This window comes from Mesoplodon bidens (genome assembly GCF_964165515.1).
Source record: "Mesoplodon bidens genome assembly, chromosome: 17".
NCBI lineage: Eukaryota > Metazoa > Chordata > Mammalia > Artiodactyla > Ziphiidae > Mesoplodon > Mesoplodon bidens.
Genome location: NC_138174.1, coordinates 75325194 through 75338762, shown reverse-complemented (window position 1 = coordinate 75338762; position 13569 = coordinate 75325194). Strand labels below are relative to the sequence as shown.

The 13569-nt window shown below is 56.3% G+C and overlaps 1 protein-coding gene across 1 annotated transcript in view; it reads right to left on the bottom strand.

The window, feature by feature from the left end:
- COL4A2 (collagen type IV alpha 2 chain) overlaps positions 1-13569 on the bottom strand; it is a 178391-nt gene that overhangs the window by 17056 nt on the left and 147766 nt on the right. The window contains exons 25-34 of the mRNA XM_081215095.1: positions 12988-13189; positions 12542-12601; positions 10884-10940; positions 9086-9193; positions 8007-8228; positions 6050-6211; positions 3929-4099; positions 3074-3217; positions 1648-1770; positions 1239-1420 (exon numbers count right to left, since the gene is read on the bottom strand). Of these exons, the coding sequence (XP_081071221.1) occupies positions 1239-1420; positions 1648-1770; positions 3074-3217; positions 3929-4099; positions 6050-6211; positions 8007-8228; positions 9086-9193; positions 10884-10940; positions 12542-12601; positions 12988-13189 (1431 nt within the window). The remainder of the gene's footprint in view (positions 1-1238; positions 1421-1647; positions 1771-3073; positions 3218-3928; positions 4100-6049; positions 6212-8006; positions 8229-9085; positions 9194-10883; positions 10941-12541; positions 12602-12987; positions 13190-13569) is intronic.

The window sequence follows — 13569 nt, the reverse complement described above, 5'->3', positions numbered from 1 at the left end:
AAACTTTTTGTTTTATATTGGAGTATAGCCAATTCACAATGCTGTGACAGGGGCTTCCCTGGTGCCGCAGTGTTTAAGAACGCAGGGGACACGGGTTCGATCCCTGGTCCCGGAAGATCCCGCATGCCACAGAGCAACTAAGCCCGTGCGCCGCAACTAGTGAGCCTGCGCTCTAGAGCCCGTGAGCTACAACCACCGAGCCCGCGCGCCTAGAGCCCGTGCTCCGCAACAAGAGAAGCCACCACGATGAGAAGCCTGCGCACCGCAATGACGAGTAGCCCCTGCTCACCGCAACTAGAGAAAGCCCGCGTGCAGCAACGAAGACCCAACGCAGCCAAAAATAAACAAACAAATAAATAAATTTATATAACAAACCCAACGTTGTGACAGACTCAGGTGCACAGCGAAGTGACGCAGCCATACACGTGCATGTACCCACTCTCCCCCAGACTCCCCTCCCACCCAGGCTGCCACGTAACATTGAGCAGGGTCGCCTGTGCTATACGGTGGGTCCTTGCTGGTTATGCATTTTAAATGCAGCCGTGCGGACATGTCAGTCCCAAACTCCCTGACTATCCCTTCCCCCAACCTTTCCCCCCACCGGTAACCGTAAGTCTCTTCTCGAAGTCTGTGAGTCTGCTTCTGTTTTGTAAGTGAGTTCATCATTTCTTTTTAGATTCCGCATATAATGGATATCGTACGATATTTCTCTTTCTCTGTCTGACTTGGTGAAGTCTGCAATTTTGAAGGGTTAGCGTATCCAGCTGTTCTGCTAAAACCAACTCTCAAGGTTTGCGATGTCATCATTTTGTAAAAAAGTCCTAAAGTTGTTCAGTGTAGTATAGAAGCTGGTTTGCATACCTGTTCTTATTAAACTGCAAAGCAGTAATGATGGCAGTTTTATTGAAATAAATAACATCAGTGACACAGACCATGGTCATGACAGTGGTAGTCATAATCATGGCTGACTGTGCCCTACCCTCTGCCAGGCTTACCCGGGCAAACATGTCGGGTACCATCTCAAGAGCTCATTCAAGCCCCACAGCAGCCTGTGAGGTGGGGACTGTTACTGCCCATTAGAGAGATGAGGACGCTGAGGCACAGACTGGTTCAGTAACTTGCCCAGGGTCATTCAGCCCATACGTGGCAGAACTGAGTCTTGTCCCCCAGGAGCCGTGGACCACAGTGCTCGGCCAGCAGGCCACGGGGAAAGGAACTCACAGAAGATGCCCACTTACCCTACTGCCTGTGAAGCCCGGAAACCCTGAGATTCCAGGGGAGCCGGGCACGCCGGGGAATCCTGGTGACCCGGGCACGCCGGGGAATCCGGTATCTCCTTTGACTCCTTTGACGTAGCCTGGTTGCCCTGGCAGCCCAGGGACTCCCGACAGCCCGGGGATCCCTGGCATTCCGGGAATGCCTGCAGGGAGACTGAGTGTGAAGTTCTGGGGGGACCCTGCTCCACCCACCCTGGGCCCCCGAGAACCACCCGCCAGCCCCTGGCACGGACATCAGGGTGTCAGGAGGGCTGCAGCACAGGAGGCTGGCCCGGGCGCTGGGGCGTCTCTGCTACTCTCGTACACTGCGAGGGGCTGGGGTAGGCAGGGGACCCCAGGCCACCGGCTCTGAGGTCAGGCGGGGCCTCACCTTTCAAGCCCAGGTATCCTTTCAGTCCCATGGGGCCTTCATCTCCTTTCTCTCCTTTGATGTCTTTCATTCCTGGCAGGATGATGGGAGGTGGTCCGGGGGGGCCGGGGTCCCCTCGGCTGCCTGGAAGGGAACAGAATGCAGTCATTCCCTTGACCTCCGGAGCAGGGGTTAGAACCTGGGTGGGGAAGGCTTCTCGGCTGCTGCCGTACTTCCTTTCAAGCCCGCATCCCAAGGGGCTGAGCCATGGGTGGCACAGCTCCCCCGCGGCTGCGAGCTGGGAGCCCAGGTGATGGGAACAGCCATCTTCCTCCACGCTTCTCTCCTCGAGGGAGGGGGGCACAGGGACCACCACTGACTTCAGAACATGTTCACCCCAGAGAACCCTGTGCCCCTCAGTGGTCACCCCCCCACCCCGTCTCCCCTTCCCCAGCAATAGAAACCACTAACCCACTTTCTGTCTCTGCAGACAGGTCTGTTCTGGACACTTCATACAAATGGAAGCAGACAGCATGTGGCATATTTTCAAGTTTCATCCACGTCGTAGCATGTGTCAGAGCCCAATTCTTTTTCATCGCTAATATTCTTTTATATGGCTATGCCCCATCTTGTTTATCCGTGATGGATATCTGGGTTTTTTCTATTTGGGGCTATAATGAATCATGCTGCTACGAAATCTGTGTATGAGTTTCTGTGTGGATGTCTGTTTTCAGTTCTCCCGGGTGCACACCCAGGAGCGGATCTGCTGGGTAATTCTGTGCTTATCTTTCTAAGAAACTGCCAACATCTTCCACCCTGGCTGCACCATTTGATATTCCCATCAGCAGGGTCTGAGGGTTCCCATGTCTCTACGTCCCCATCAACCTTTGTTATTAGTAATTCAGTTGTTTTAGAGACCATGGTGATACTTTGAGAACAAGGGTGTCTGAACAAATGTCATGAAGATGTGGTTCGTTGGGAACACCCTTCCTGCATCTCCCACCTGGGGTCTTGGGTTGCCCCCCCAGGCCAGGGCTTGGAGCAGGCTCGCTTCCGGGGGTCACTATCTCTCTGCACGGGGTGTAGCCGTCCACCTGGACGACCGTGTCCCTCTTTTGCCAAAGGCGCTCTGTCCTTCAGACCTCACCTTCCGCTTCTCCCCTGGCCTCACTTCCTCGCGTGCACCACGGAATACTCATGGTGGGACGTGTCTCTTAGGATGTTTTTGGTTCTTAACGCTGCGTCGTTTCCGTTCTCAAGTCTCCTTCGGCCAGTGGCACTCCCTCCTTATACACGGCCAGTGCACTGAAGCAAGGAGGAGGCCCTCCAGTTCCTGGAGTTAGCTTCTCTTTTAATAGTGTCTAGTGTTTGGGTTCCCGGAACATTGTTCTAGGCAGTGTCAGGCTGCCGTGAAAGTGAGTCTCAACCTGGCCGAGAAGTGACGTACCTTTCACACCGGGCTCGCCAGTCAGGCCCTTCAGCCCGGGGACTCCAAAAAATCCAGTCTCTCCTTTGTTTCCTGGAATCCCGGATCTCCCCTTGAGCCCGAGCATGCCTTGGAAGCCGTCCATCCCGGGAGAACCCTTAACTCCTTCAGAGGGAATGAGAAAGCGCTGGGTTAGGCGTGGCTCCCACTTGAGACTTGTGTGAGGACAGGCGAAGATTCTTAATGTCAGTAGGATTTTCGGGACAGCACCTGCTAAGGGACTGGTCCGCTGCCTGAGGGGCAGAGTCAGCCTGTCTGCCACCGGGGACAAGACGTAAGGCCAATGCAGGCGGACAGACAGGAGGAAACTGGAAGTCATGGGGTCCGTGGTCTTTCCACCAGGTTGGAAAGGGGCCCTGGGACTTGGTGTGATGTTGACACTGCACCCAGCGTGGAAACCTGGCAAAGGGCCCTGGAAAAGGCAGCACGGTGTCTCCAGCTGCAGTCAAGGGCCAGAGAGCCCCACTTGCGGGTGGACTAGCCTCACCTGCGAGCAGGGAAACCTACGCTGGGGACCAAGCATCTCCCTTTGCTTTGGTTTCCGTTCACCACCCAGCCTCCGGATCTGAATCCCGACTCCCGGGGGCCTGTCCACAGATCCCCCCTGGCAGAGAGTAAGTCCGCTCCTCAGACAGTCCCTCTCTCGTGGTAAGTTAATAAACTGGCATTTGGGGGCACAGTGGTCACAGCCAGCCTGGGCAGCATCGCCCGGTCCCCAGGGCCCGACGCAGCCTGGGGCTGCAAGGCTGGGCCCTCCCGCAGAGCTGTCCCACCCGCGCCCCACAGGCTAGGTCCCCGGTCGTGTTCTGCAGTCACCTTTGGGGCCCGGGGCACCAGGCATCCCGGCCATTCCTTTGAATCCAGGGCCTCCGGGATGACCTCTCTCACCCTGCCAGCCAGGGTCACCTCTATCCCCGGACACACCCTTCATGCCCACGGGGCCAGGGACGCCTGTGTCACCTGGCTCCCCTCTGTCTCCAGGCAGACCTGTCAGGACGGGGAAGGAAGATAAAACAAGATGAACAAACCACACAGAGAAAACACCTCTACGATACTTCTGAGACATCGATACCAATAACTTTTGGTAAGAGAAACGTCTTGGAAGGACAATGGGAAAGTGTAACCACAGAGGTGAGTCTGAAGGTGTGACTAGAGCGTGCAGCACACCGCAGGCTGGCCTTTCTAAAGAGGTCCTTCCCCGACAGCCGGCGGCCAGCCCGTGGGACACGAGTCACATGAGACTTTCTCTGCTTGGGCGCAAAGCCACGGAGCTGGAACGGCTGGGGTTACTTGTGGCTGGCGGCCCTCCTGACATCGCTGGGGTTAGGTTCTAGGGGAGGTCCTGCGACACCTGCCATCCTCATCTCGTTAGGGCGTCAGCAGCTGCTGGCCTGCCCTTACCCAGCCTCCCCGACAAAGCTCAGCCCCTCTGTTAAAACCCCCCAACGGCTCCCTCGCCCAGGGGCTCTAGCTCCTTAGCTGGCATCCAACACCTTCTGAACGCTGGCCCCATGTCCCCCTCTAGGCTCCCATCCCCTCCTCAGATGATGTGCTCTCCCCCCGCCCGTCTCCTGGGGCTGTGCCCCTCCTAGGAAGGGCCCGTCTTCCATGCCCAGCCCCTCCCATCCCCTCCTCCCAAGGCTGTTCTAGCCCACCAGCTCCCCTGCGGTCTGAAACGCGGGGCCCCGTGGTCTGGTCACCCTGCTGCTCGCCCCGGCCAAACACAAGCTTTCCCGTGGGTAATTCCATCCCCTCCTAAACCGTGGGCTCCATCAGGTAGGGCTTTGGCGTGGATCTTGAACACACCGTGCTGCGTTCCACACCTGAGAACAGGCAAGGCCTTGCGAACACTGGTACAGATGTGGCCCAAACCCGCTGCCCGGGGTTCCCGTTACTATGAAATCAGCGGGTGGCACGGTGTCGCTCCCCCCGACTGGAGCCCCCAGATTTGGATGCAGTCGAGGCCACTCCTGAGGGACGCATCTGGCTTATGTCTGACCTATGGGGGGCACGGCACTGCCTTGTGTGGACGGCTAAGGTCCTGGACAAAGCTGTCACCTGATTATGGCAAACGACAGACTAGGGTCACCCTGGACATTGCCTCATGGACGTCTGGCCCCTCCCAGCCGCTCTGTGATGTGCTCGGTCCCCCTGCAAGGGCTCCAGTGAGCAAACATCTACAGTTTCGTGTCTGTGCGTTCCTGCTCCCGCCCACCTTGCCCCATGGTTTTCCTGAAGGAGGCTTTTTCCTTTCTTCTCCAAATTTTTCACATTCAGGAAACAAATCATGTTGCCTCTTCAAAGCAGAGCAGATTTTGAACTTCTGCAGCGGGAATTTTTTTCCCTAATGAAATCTTACCTGGAACCCTAATATACACAACAGGTACAAAGAAGGACAGACTTCTCAGGCTGTTTGAATTCTCCTTGTTTGATGAAATACATGTCCTGAACCTGTTCGGGGCTGAACTGTGTCCCTGCAGAAGGCAAATGTTGACATCCTAACCCCAGTACCTTGGAATGTGACTGTATTTAAAGCTGGGCCTTTAAAGAGGTGATTGAAGTTAGTTAAATGAGGTCATGAGAGTGGGTCCCAGCCCAGTGTGACAGCTGACCTTATAAAAAGAGGAATTAGGATGCAGACACGTGCAGAGGGGTGACCCTGTGAGGACACAGGGAGAAGACGGCCGTCTGCACGCCAAGGAGAGAGGCCTCAGGAGGAACCAGCCCTATGGACACCTTGATCTTGGACTTCCAGCCTCCAGACTGTGAGAGAATAAATTCCTGTCTTTTAAGCCATGCCATGTGCAGTGCTTTCCGGACCCCTGCAGCTCTTGAGAGGGGGGTTCCTTGGAGCACAGCTGAGAATTCCCCAAGGGGGCAGTGCTGGTTCTGCTGTCAGTGAGGCCCTGACTCCTTGATGGGAGGGTGGATCCTTACCTCCAAAACCTGGGGAGCCCGGCGGCCCCAAGGGCCCTTCCCGGCCAGGAGCTCCAGGGAAGCCATGCTGTCCTGGTGGCCCGGGCAGTCCCGGATGGCCCGAAGGTCCTGGGAAGCCCTGCTGACCCTTCGGGCCCGGCATTCCGGGCATCCCCTGGCTTCCTGCAGGAATGGAGACAAGAGCCGTGAGGTCAACCCCATGCAGTGCATTGCAAACAACACGTGTCTCCTCAGACTTGTTCTATAAAAACAGGTTTTCCAGGCGGTAGGAAGTCTGGAGAATACAAAGAAGTATAAATGACAAGATCGAAGTAACTCATGCTCTCACCCCGAGACAGTTACTAACATCTTGTTATATTTCCTTCCGGCCTCTTTTCTGTTCCCGTAACTACACCTAGAAGCAGATATTTGCAGAACTGACACCTCGTTTTAAGTGCAGTTTTAATCTAGGGTTTTTCACTTGACATTATATTTTGAGCATTTTGCCACATGTTAAAATACTCTTGGGACTTCCCTGGTGGCGCAGTGGTTAAGAATCCGCCTGCCAATGTAGGGGACACGGGTTCGAGCCCTGGTCCGGGAAGATCCCACATGCCGTGGAGCAACTCAGGCCGTGTGCCACAACTACTGAGCCTGCGAGCCACAACTACTGAAGCCCACGTGCCTAGAGCCCATGCTCCGCCCCAAGAGAAGCCACCGCAATGAGAAGCCCGCGCACTGCAACGAAGAGTAGCCCCCGCTCGCCGCAACTAGACAAAAAATAAAATAAATAAAATAAAAATAAACAGACAAAATAAAAATAAATGAATAAATAAAATTTATAAAAAAATAAAATGCCCTTTACAAGCACGTTAAATGGCTATGTAAGTCACATCCAGGTCTGCCCACTGCTCCTGACAGGGGCGGCCGAATAGACATGGATACAGTTTCCCAAAACCGATGCTTTGGAAGTCAGAGCTTTTGCCAAACACAATGTTCTCCCAAAGGGCAGGTCATCAAGGTGACGCTGAACACGACAAGCCTGCACAGGCTCGAAAGTTACTCTGCCGCCGTCTGGTGGTGGTATGCTCAGGCTTTTTGAAGTCTGTGGGAAAGAGCTACATTTAAAAAATCGACCACAGGCATCCTGTAAAAGAGCTCGGGCAGTTTTTACAGTCGGACCGCAGAAGAGACTGGTGGGCACATGCCCCTGAGGGTGGGGCATCCAGCTGCCCGTCGAGAACCGGGCTCATCCCTCAGTGTCTCACGTGAAGGACGCCTACTGGTTTGATGGCTGGTGTTGGGGAGTGTCACCTCTTGTACCACACAGGGAGCCCCTGTCTGCCTGGGCTTGGGCGCTGGGCTGATGACGGCACGGTCAGTACATAACAGCTGCTGCTTCTCTGACGGGGACCCCAGATGGCCTGGTGGTCACCCCACCCATTCCGGCAACACAATCACGTTAAAGCCAGGCATTCTGGGTTCTCAGGGCCTGTTCTGCATAAACTGGGTACGCGAAGCCTTGGCTGCCTTGTTCACTCACCAGACAAGAGGCATCTCCCTGCTTTGCTAAACATGCATCGATGATGCTGTGAACGTTACACTTTTTAAAACCCATCAGTTTTACACCCACAGATTGAGCTGCATTCCAGTTCATCTCTGTCTCCCTCCCAACCCCGCACCGGGCATGGCCGGCTCCTGTCTTCTCCGCAGAACCATACACATTCTGCCGAAAGCAGCAGGGAGGACCCCAAGCTGAGCCCCACCCAACTTGGGAAGAGAGCACGTCGGCCAATCTGTACCCGTAGAAGAGCTAAGATGGCCATCCTGTACACAGCGTGACGACCACTGTTCTGGAACATTCTAAAGAAACGTTGGAACTGAGGGGGAGAAGCAGCAGCAGGACTCACAGCGTCCTGCATGCAGTCCTGGGCTTCTCACCCAACCCCCTGGGAGCCCTCCTGCCCCTGTGACTTACCCCGGAATCCAGGAGGGCCTCTCTCTCCGGGGGGGCCCTTCAGCCCAGAGCGTCCAGGCAGTCCGCTGTCTCCCCGGGGCCCGGGCTGGGCCCCCAAGACTTCTCCAGGGAGGCCCCTGTCTCCCGGAGGCCCGACTGGCCCCGGCAGGCCAGAGGGACCCGGGAGCCCGTCCAGGCCAGGGCGGCCCACTGCACCTTTGACTCCTCGGGGCCCCACGAACCCTGAAAGGAAACACAGGGCGTCCCTGTAACGAGAGGTCTGCATCATGACATCTAAGCGAGGCACCGGAAAGAGAACACGTGGCCGGGATCCTGCAGGAGGATGTTTGGCTTGTGCGGCCTCTGAACCGTCTACGGTTTTGTTGAGATGATACGATTCCCCGGTGCCTGGGCCTCCGCACACCAAGTGACACAGCCATGCTCCTGCATGCCGTCTGAGCCGTGACCACAGAGGGGCGCCTGTGTTTGGGGCCACTGAGTCGTGGGCTGGGGCACAAGGACACCCACGCAGGTACCCCCAACTTCTGATCACAGTTCATAACCAGAAACATGTTCATTTCCCTCCATGTACAGCTCAAACGTTTAAGCTCTTTTAGCCACTAAGTGGCTTCCAGGATGCTTTGCTGTGGCAGCTGTCGAGGAAATGCTTCGAACTGCTGACTCGGACAAGCTGCGAGCTGCGGAGTGGGCAGGCGATGCCGTGAGCAGGCAAACACAGGTGTTCTCTGCGTGGTATCTGGTGAGTGATCCGCGGATCGGGAATTGGTGCTGAGAGCTCAGAAGAGGATAACCTATGTGCCCTTAGAAGGTTTCATACTCACTAGAGGGAAATCTCTCTGTGCACCTATCTCTTTTCTCCTGCAAGATCTGTAAGTTTCTTCTGCAAAATTCCAGCCCAACTTCAGTGAGGAAAATGGCGACATTTTTTAATGTCCCAAGGACAAGAGCAAAAGTCGTCACCAAGCATTTGTCGAAACAGTTTCTAAATGTTAAAAGATGATCGAGGTGGGGCAGCCCGATGGTACACACAGTCCTTCCCTGAATCTACGTGGCCGAGCGGGAGTCCCACCCTGACTCACCTGGGGGTCCTGGGTATCCCTCTGGACCTGGATCTCCCGGGAGACCCTTGAGCCCTGGTGCCCCATCAGTTCCCGATAATCCCGGAAGCCCTCTGAGGCCTTTGGCACCTAAACAACCCAAAGAAACCAGGACACACGTCAGAGCCGCACGAGCCAACCCCAGCAGGAGACGAACAGGAGAGGGTCAAGGCCGGCCCCCGACTTAACGCGGTCTCTTAGGAAACGGGGAAGTGATGAGGCTGGGGGATGTCAGCCCTGAAACAGCACCTCTGACAGCTGGCAACCGAGTGTCAGTCTACGTGGGCGACTGTCAGTCTGCGCCAGAAATGACGAACCTCGGCTCCCATCACGACCTCGTGATCTCAATAACCTGATGATCTCACTAACTTCATGTTGCCAAAACACGTCTAAAATCCTCTCCCCCACACGCGATGCACGTACACTCTGGGCCCTGCTCCCCCAGTACCTGCTGAAAACTGTCCCACTGCAGTCTGAGCCCCTCCCCCTAAGAGTCGCCACCACTTTGGGGACAGCAGCGTTCGTGCCTGTGCTGGGATCCACGATGGACAGACCTCTCCAGGGCTCGGGCAGGGAGGGTCACGAAGGGCCACGTGGATAATGCGCTCGGCTCTCGGAAGACCATACAGGGCCGTTAACTCTGCTTCTTGGTGCAAATGACACTTCTGCATTTTGCCTCACTGTCCCCAGATCCTGTCACCCCTGTGCACCTGGACGGCGCTCTCAAGATCCAGGGTGCCTACGATCAGCCAATGCACTTTTCCAGTTTGGGGGGCTGCCTTGCACTGTGGTACTTTACAGTTTACACAGGACCTCAGCTCCAGGGTTACGTGTGCAGTATTCAGGGCACCATTTGCAAACTAGGAAGCGTCTAGAACACCTGCACTGTTCTTCTCAAACAGGTGAGGACACTAAGTTCCAGAAGGAACAGGGGAGATGCCCACAGCTGACGAGTGGTGGACCTAGACTCGCAGACGTCCACACCGGATTGTCTGAGTGACCCTCCGTGGGTGGTGAAGGCGTCTGCTCCGCCCTGTCCCAGTCAGAGGAGGAGCGAATGGGAAGGCAGATCCCCTGGGCTGAACTCTGCCCAGGGGTGCAGCCTGAGAGCTCGCCACCCTAAGCTGATGGACACGGCGTCTGGGCGTCAGCAGCTGTGGTCACTCAGCCCGTCTGTCATCTCTGAAAGGCCGCCCCACGGAGGGGGAGCCTGGACGGCCCCAGACCGGGCTCTGTGACCCAGAGCCCTTCCTGAGTCCACATGACTCTTCAGCTGGGTGATGGTCTGTGGCAGCAGACGAGGCCCAGCTCCTGGATCCTACAGACAAATTCCTCGCCCTGTTGATCTGCTTTCCTCTCAGTCAAAACCCGGAAGAAACACTCCTCTCCTGCATGATCCTCTTCTACACCCTGGGACACACGGGGATACAAGGAACGCACAGAGCTACGCCTCCTCTCTGGTCTTGGGGCGCTGCCATCTCTGCCAGGCTCGGGTGCCCACCGGGTCTGTGTCGCAGCTGAGGCTGACTTCCACGTGGCAGGAAGCCTCTCTCTTACCCTAGGGCTCACTAGGTGTCAATCACCGCTCACTTTCCTACACTGATGCGCGGAAGTCGGCTTCCTATAGAAGCTGCCAGCGCGTGGTACGGTACCAAGAATTCTGTGATGTCCAGGCGGGGGCGGGGAGGGAAACGCGGGGTCGGGGGCAGAGGAAGATAGCCAGAGAGGGGAAAGGAAGACACAGACGCACGGAGGAAGGCTGGAAGCGCTCTCTCATTACCTGGGGGGCCGGGGGGGCCCGGATGGCCTGGCGATCCCTTAGGCCCTCCAACACAACCTGGGAAGAGAGGACAGGGGAGCTGTAGCCACGGTCCACACCCATCGTCACAGCTTTGGACGTGGCTAAGGTCGAGAGCACCGGCCGTGAAAACCAGCTGCCTTTTTACCATCAAAGTAATTTAATGATTCCATTAATTTTGATGCTGATGTAACTGTAATTTCATTTTGTAATGAAATCAGAATATTAATATAGAAGGCACATGAAGTAAGTCCAGTCGGATGAACACAGGTGCCGTGCTGGCAGTGAGGGCTCCACCCTCTTGGAGGGCAATACCTCACACAGCCGAGTTGATCCGGGTGTCCTTAACCCCACCCCCAACCCCCGACCCCAAGGCAATTCCCACCCAGGATGGAGGAAGCTTTCAATTTCAAAAGGAATGCTGTGACTTCTCCTTTGTGACTTTCATTACTTTCAGAATTAGCAGAGGCAACTCGTTTTGCTGAGTCGTGCAAAACGAAACCCGGTGGCAGCCACCTCTGGCTGGTGACACCGCGCAGGGGTATTTTGTCGGACAGGGCGCCCTTGCAGGCACAGCAGTCCTTTGAGATGCCCTTGGTCTGTCTGCCTGTGATTTGGCAGGGCTCCTATCTTGGCCCGACTTAGCGGCCAAAGGGGGGCTTTGGTCCCCTCCGCCACACGAGGGGTCCGAGGTGCAAAGGCAGACAGCCGAGGCCATGAAAAGGACGGACCCCGGCCGTCTTCAGGGGGCCTGGGCTCCAGCTGGCAGAGCCTCACCCCCAGGGGCCTTCCCGCAGCTTCGAGACGGGCCCGCCCTCTGGGGGCTCCGGGGTTGCCGTTCCCGCTCTGCACCCCCACCCCGAGCTCCTGATCTATCCCCACACCTCGTGCGGGGGACCCACGGGTCCTGATGCTGCTTCTCCAAGCCCCGGCCTTGATCCCAAACGCTTTACTCCAGACCCTCAACTGCCCCTGGTGAGCTGCCACCGTCCAGATGCTCTGCCGGCACCTTTGACTCCAAAAAACTCCTCCTCTCTGCCCTGCTCTTCAAATCCTGCCCGAGGCCTGCCGTCCACCCCCTTGTGTCCTGGACTCAGCCCTCTGCCTGGCTCCCCACCTCGGTTTCTAGGCGCCCCTGGCTGCAGACTTGGCCTGTCCGATGGCAGCCGGGTCAACTTCTGGACCGTCCCCTCCCCCCTGCCCTCCCCCGAGCTCGGATCATCTGGGCATCCTCTCCTTATCCGTCAGCCCTTCCTTCTAGCGTCCACTCATCACTGGACCGAATTCTTCTCACATCTGGACTCACTCCTCACCCTGCATGATGAGCAAATAATCCAGTTGCCCTTTACACACATAGAGACATATAGTTTAGGCGTGAAAGGACTTATCTGTTGAGTTCTTACCGATGCCGTAAACAGATGCCTTGTGCCATAGAGACAACTTGGTGACACGAGGTCATCACGCTTGCCCTTCCCTGGGTTCTAAGCTGAGGCAGACGGAGCGCAGCTCCAAGTCCACAAGTGTTTCTATTTCTGATGGCAGCTCTGTGCCCGCGGCAGGGATCATGCCAGTTCTGGCCTATATTCTACAAACTGAGAGTTTTCAAGAATTCTAAAGCTGTCCAACGGTCATGACAATACCTGGCTGGATGATCTCCTGTCCATCTGCTCCGATGGGCCTTTTCACACCCGTATCACAATCTAGGGGTGAGACAGTGAGAGAGTGAGGCAATTTTGCAATAACGGAAAGTGCCTGGAGTGTGTGTGTGTGTGTGTGGGGTGGGGGGGGGGTGGTGGGAAGGCTGGGATGGGCGGGGCATCAGAGGCCCATTTCTGGACTTCTGGGCTGAGGCTCTGCAACTCCAGCACTAGAGGGAAAGGCCCCACATTCCAGCTGGCGAGAGGAAGCTGCAGTGGGTCCAGAAAACCCCATGGCCGGGTGTCGCTTGTGTGTGGTGAGAACCGAGGGTGTGACACCGTCTCACGTGACTCGCCCCCGGGGAAAGGCGCACTGCCTAAGAAGAACAGCGGGGGTGAAGCACAGCGTCTCACGACTTGGAGAGACGCAAGCCTGGGCCCCTCCGTACCTATTTGTCCTGGAGCGCCGGGGGTGCCGGGAGGCCCGGGGAAGCCTGGCGGTCCAGGTAATCCAGCATCGCCCGGGAAGCCACGCTCGCCTTTGGGGCCTGGCAGCCCCAATCCTGGGGGGCCCCTTTCTCCTGGAATGCCCTTAGTACCGGGGGGTCCTGGGTGGCCTGCGTCCCCTGAGGGGCCTTTGATGCCATCACCCTGTGAGAAATTTGGTTCATCTCTTACAATACGTGTAAACCTCAAAGACAGCCATGTTCCCAGCTACTCTTCCCCGTTCCCTGAATTCTGCGCTCTGGATACAGAGATGAGTAGGAACGGACAGTCATGGTCTCACCAAGTCACAGAAGTAAAGGACAGACTTTCTAACAAGCATGGACAACACCCTCGAAGATAGTTCTGGAAGGCATAGGAATCTGAGTATTCTTCTCTTTCCAAGCCACCAGCGCCCTGCTTGGACCTTCATTCTCCGGGGGAATTCTTCAAGAGAACGGTTAGGCACAGATTTGAAGAAATGGGGGCAGGAACACGTTATTTCACGTTATGTTAGGATTCAGCGTTTGTGACCCATCTCCTAGTCA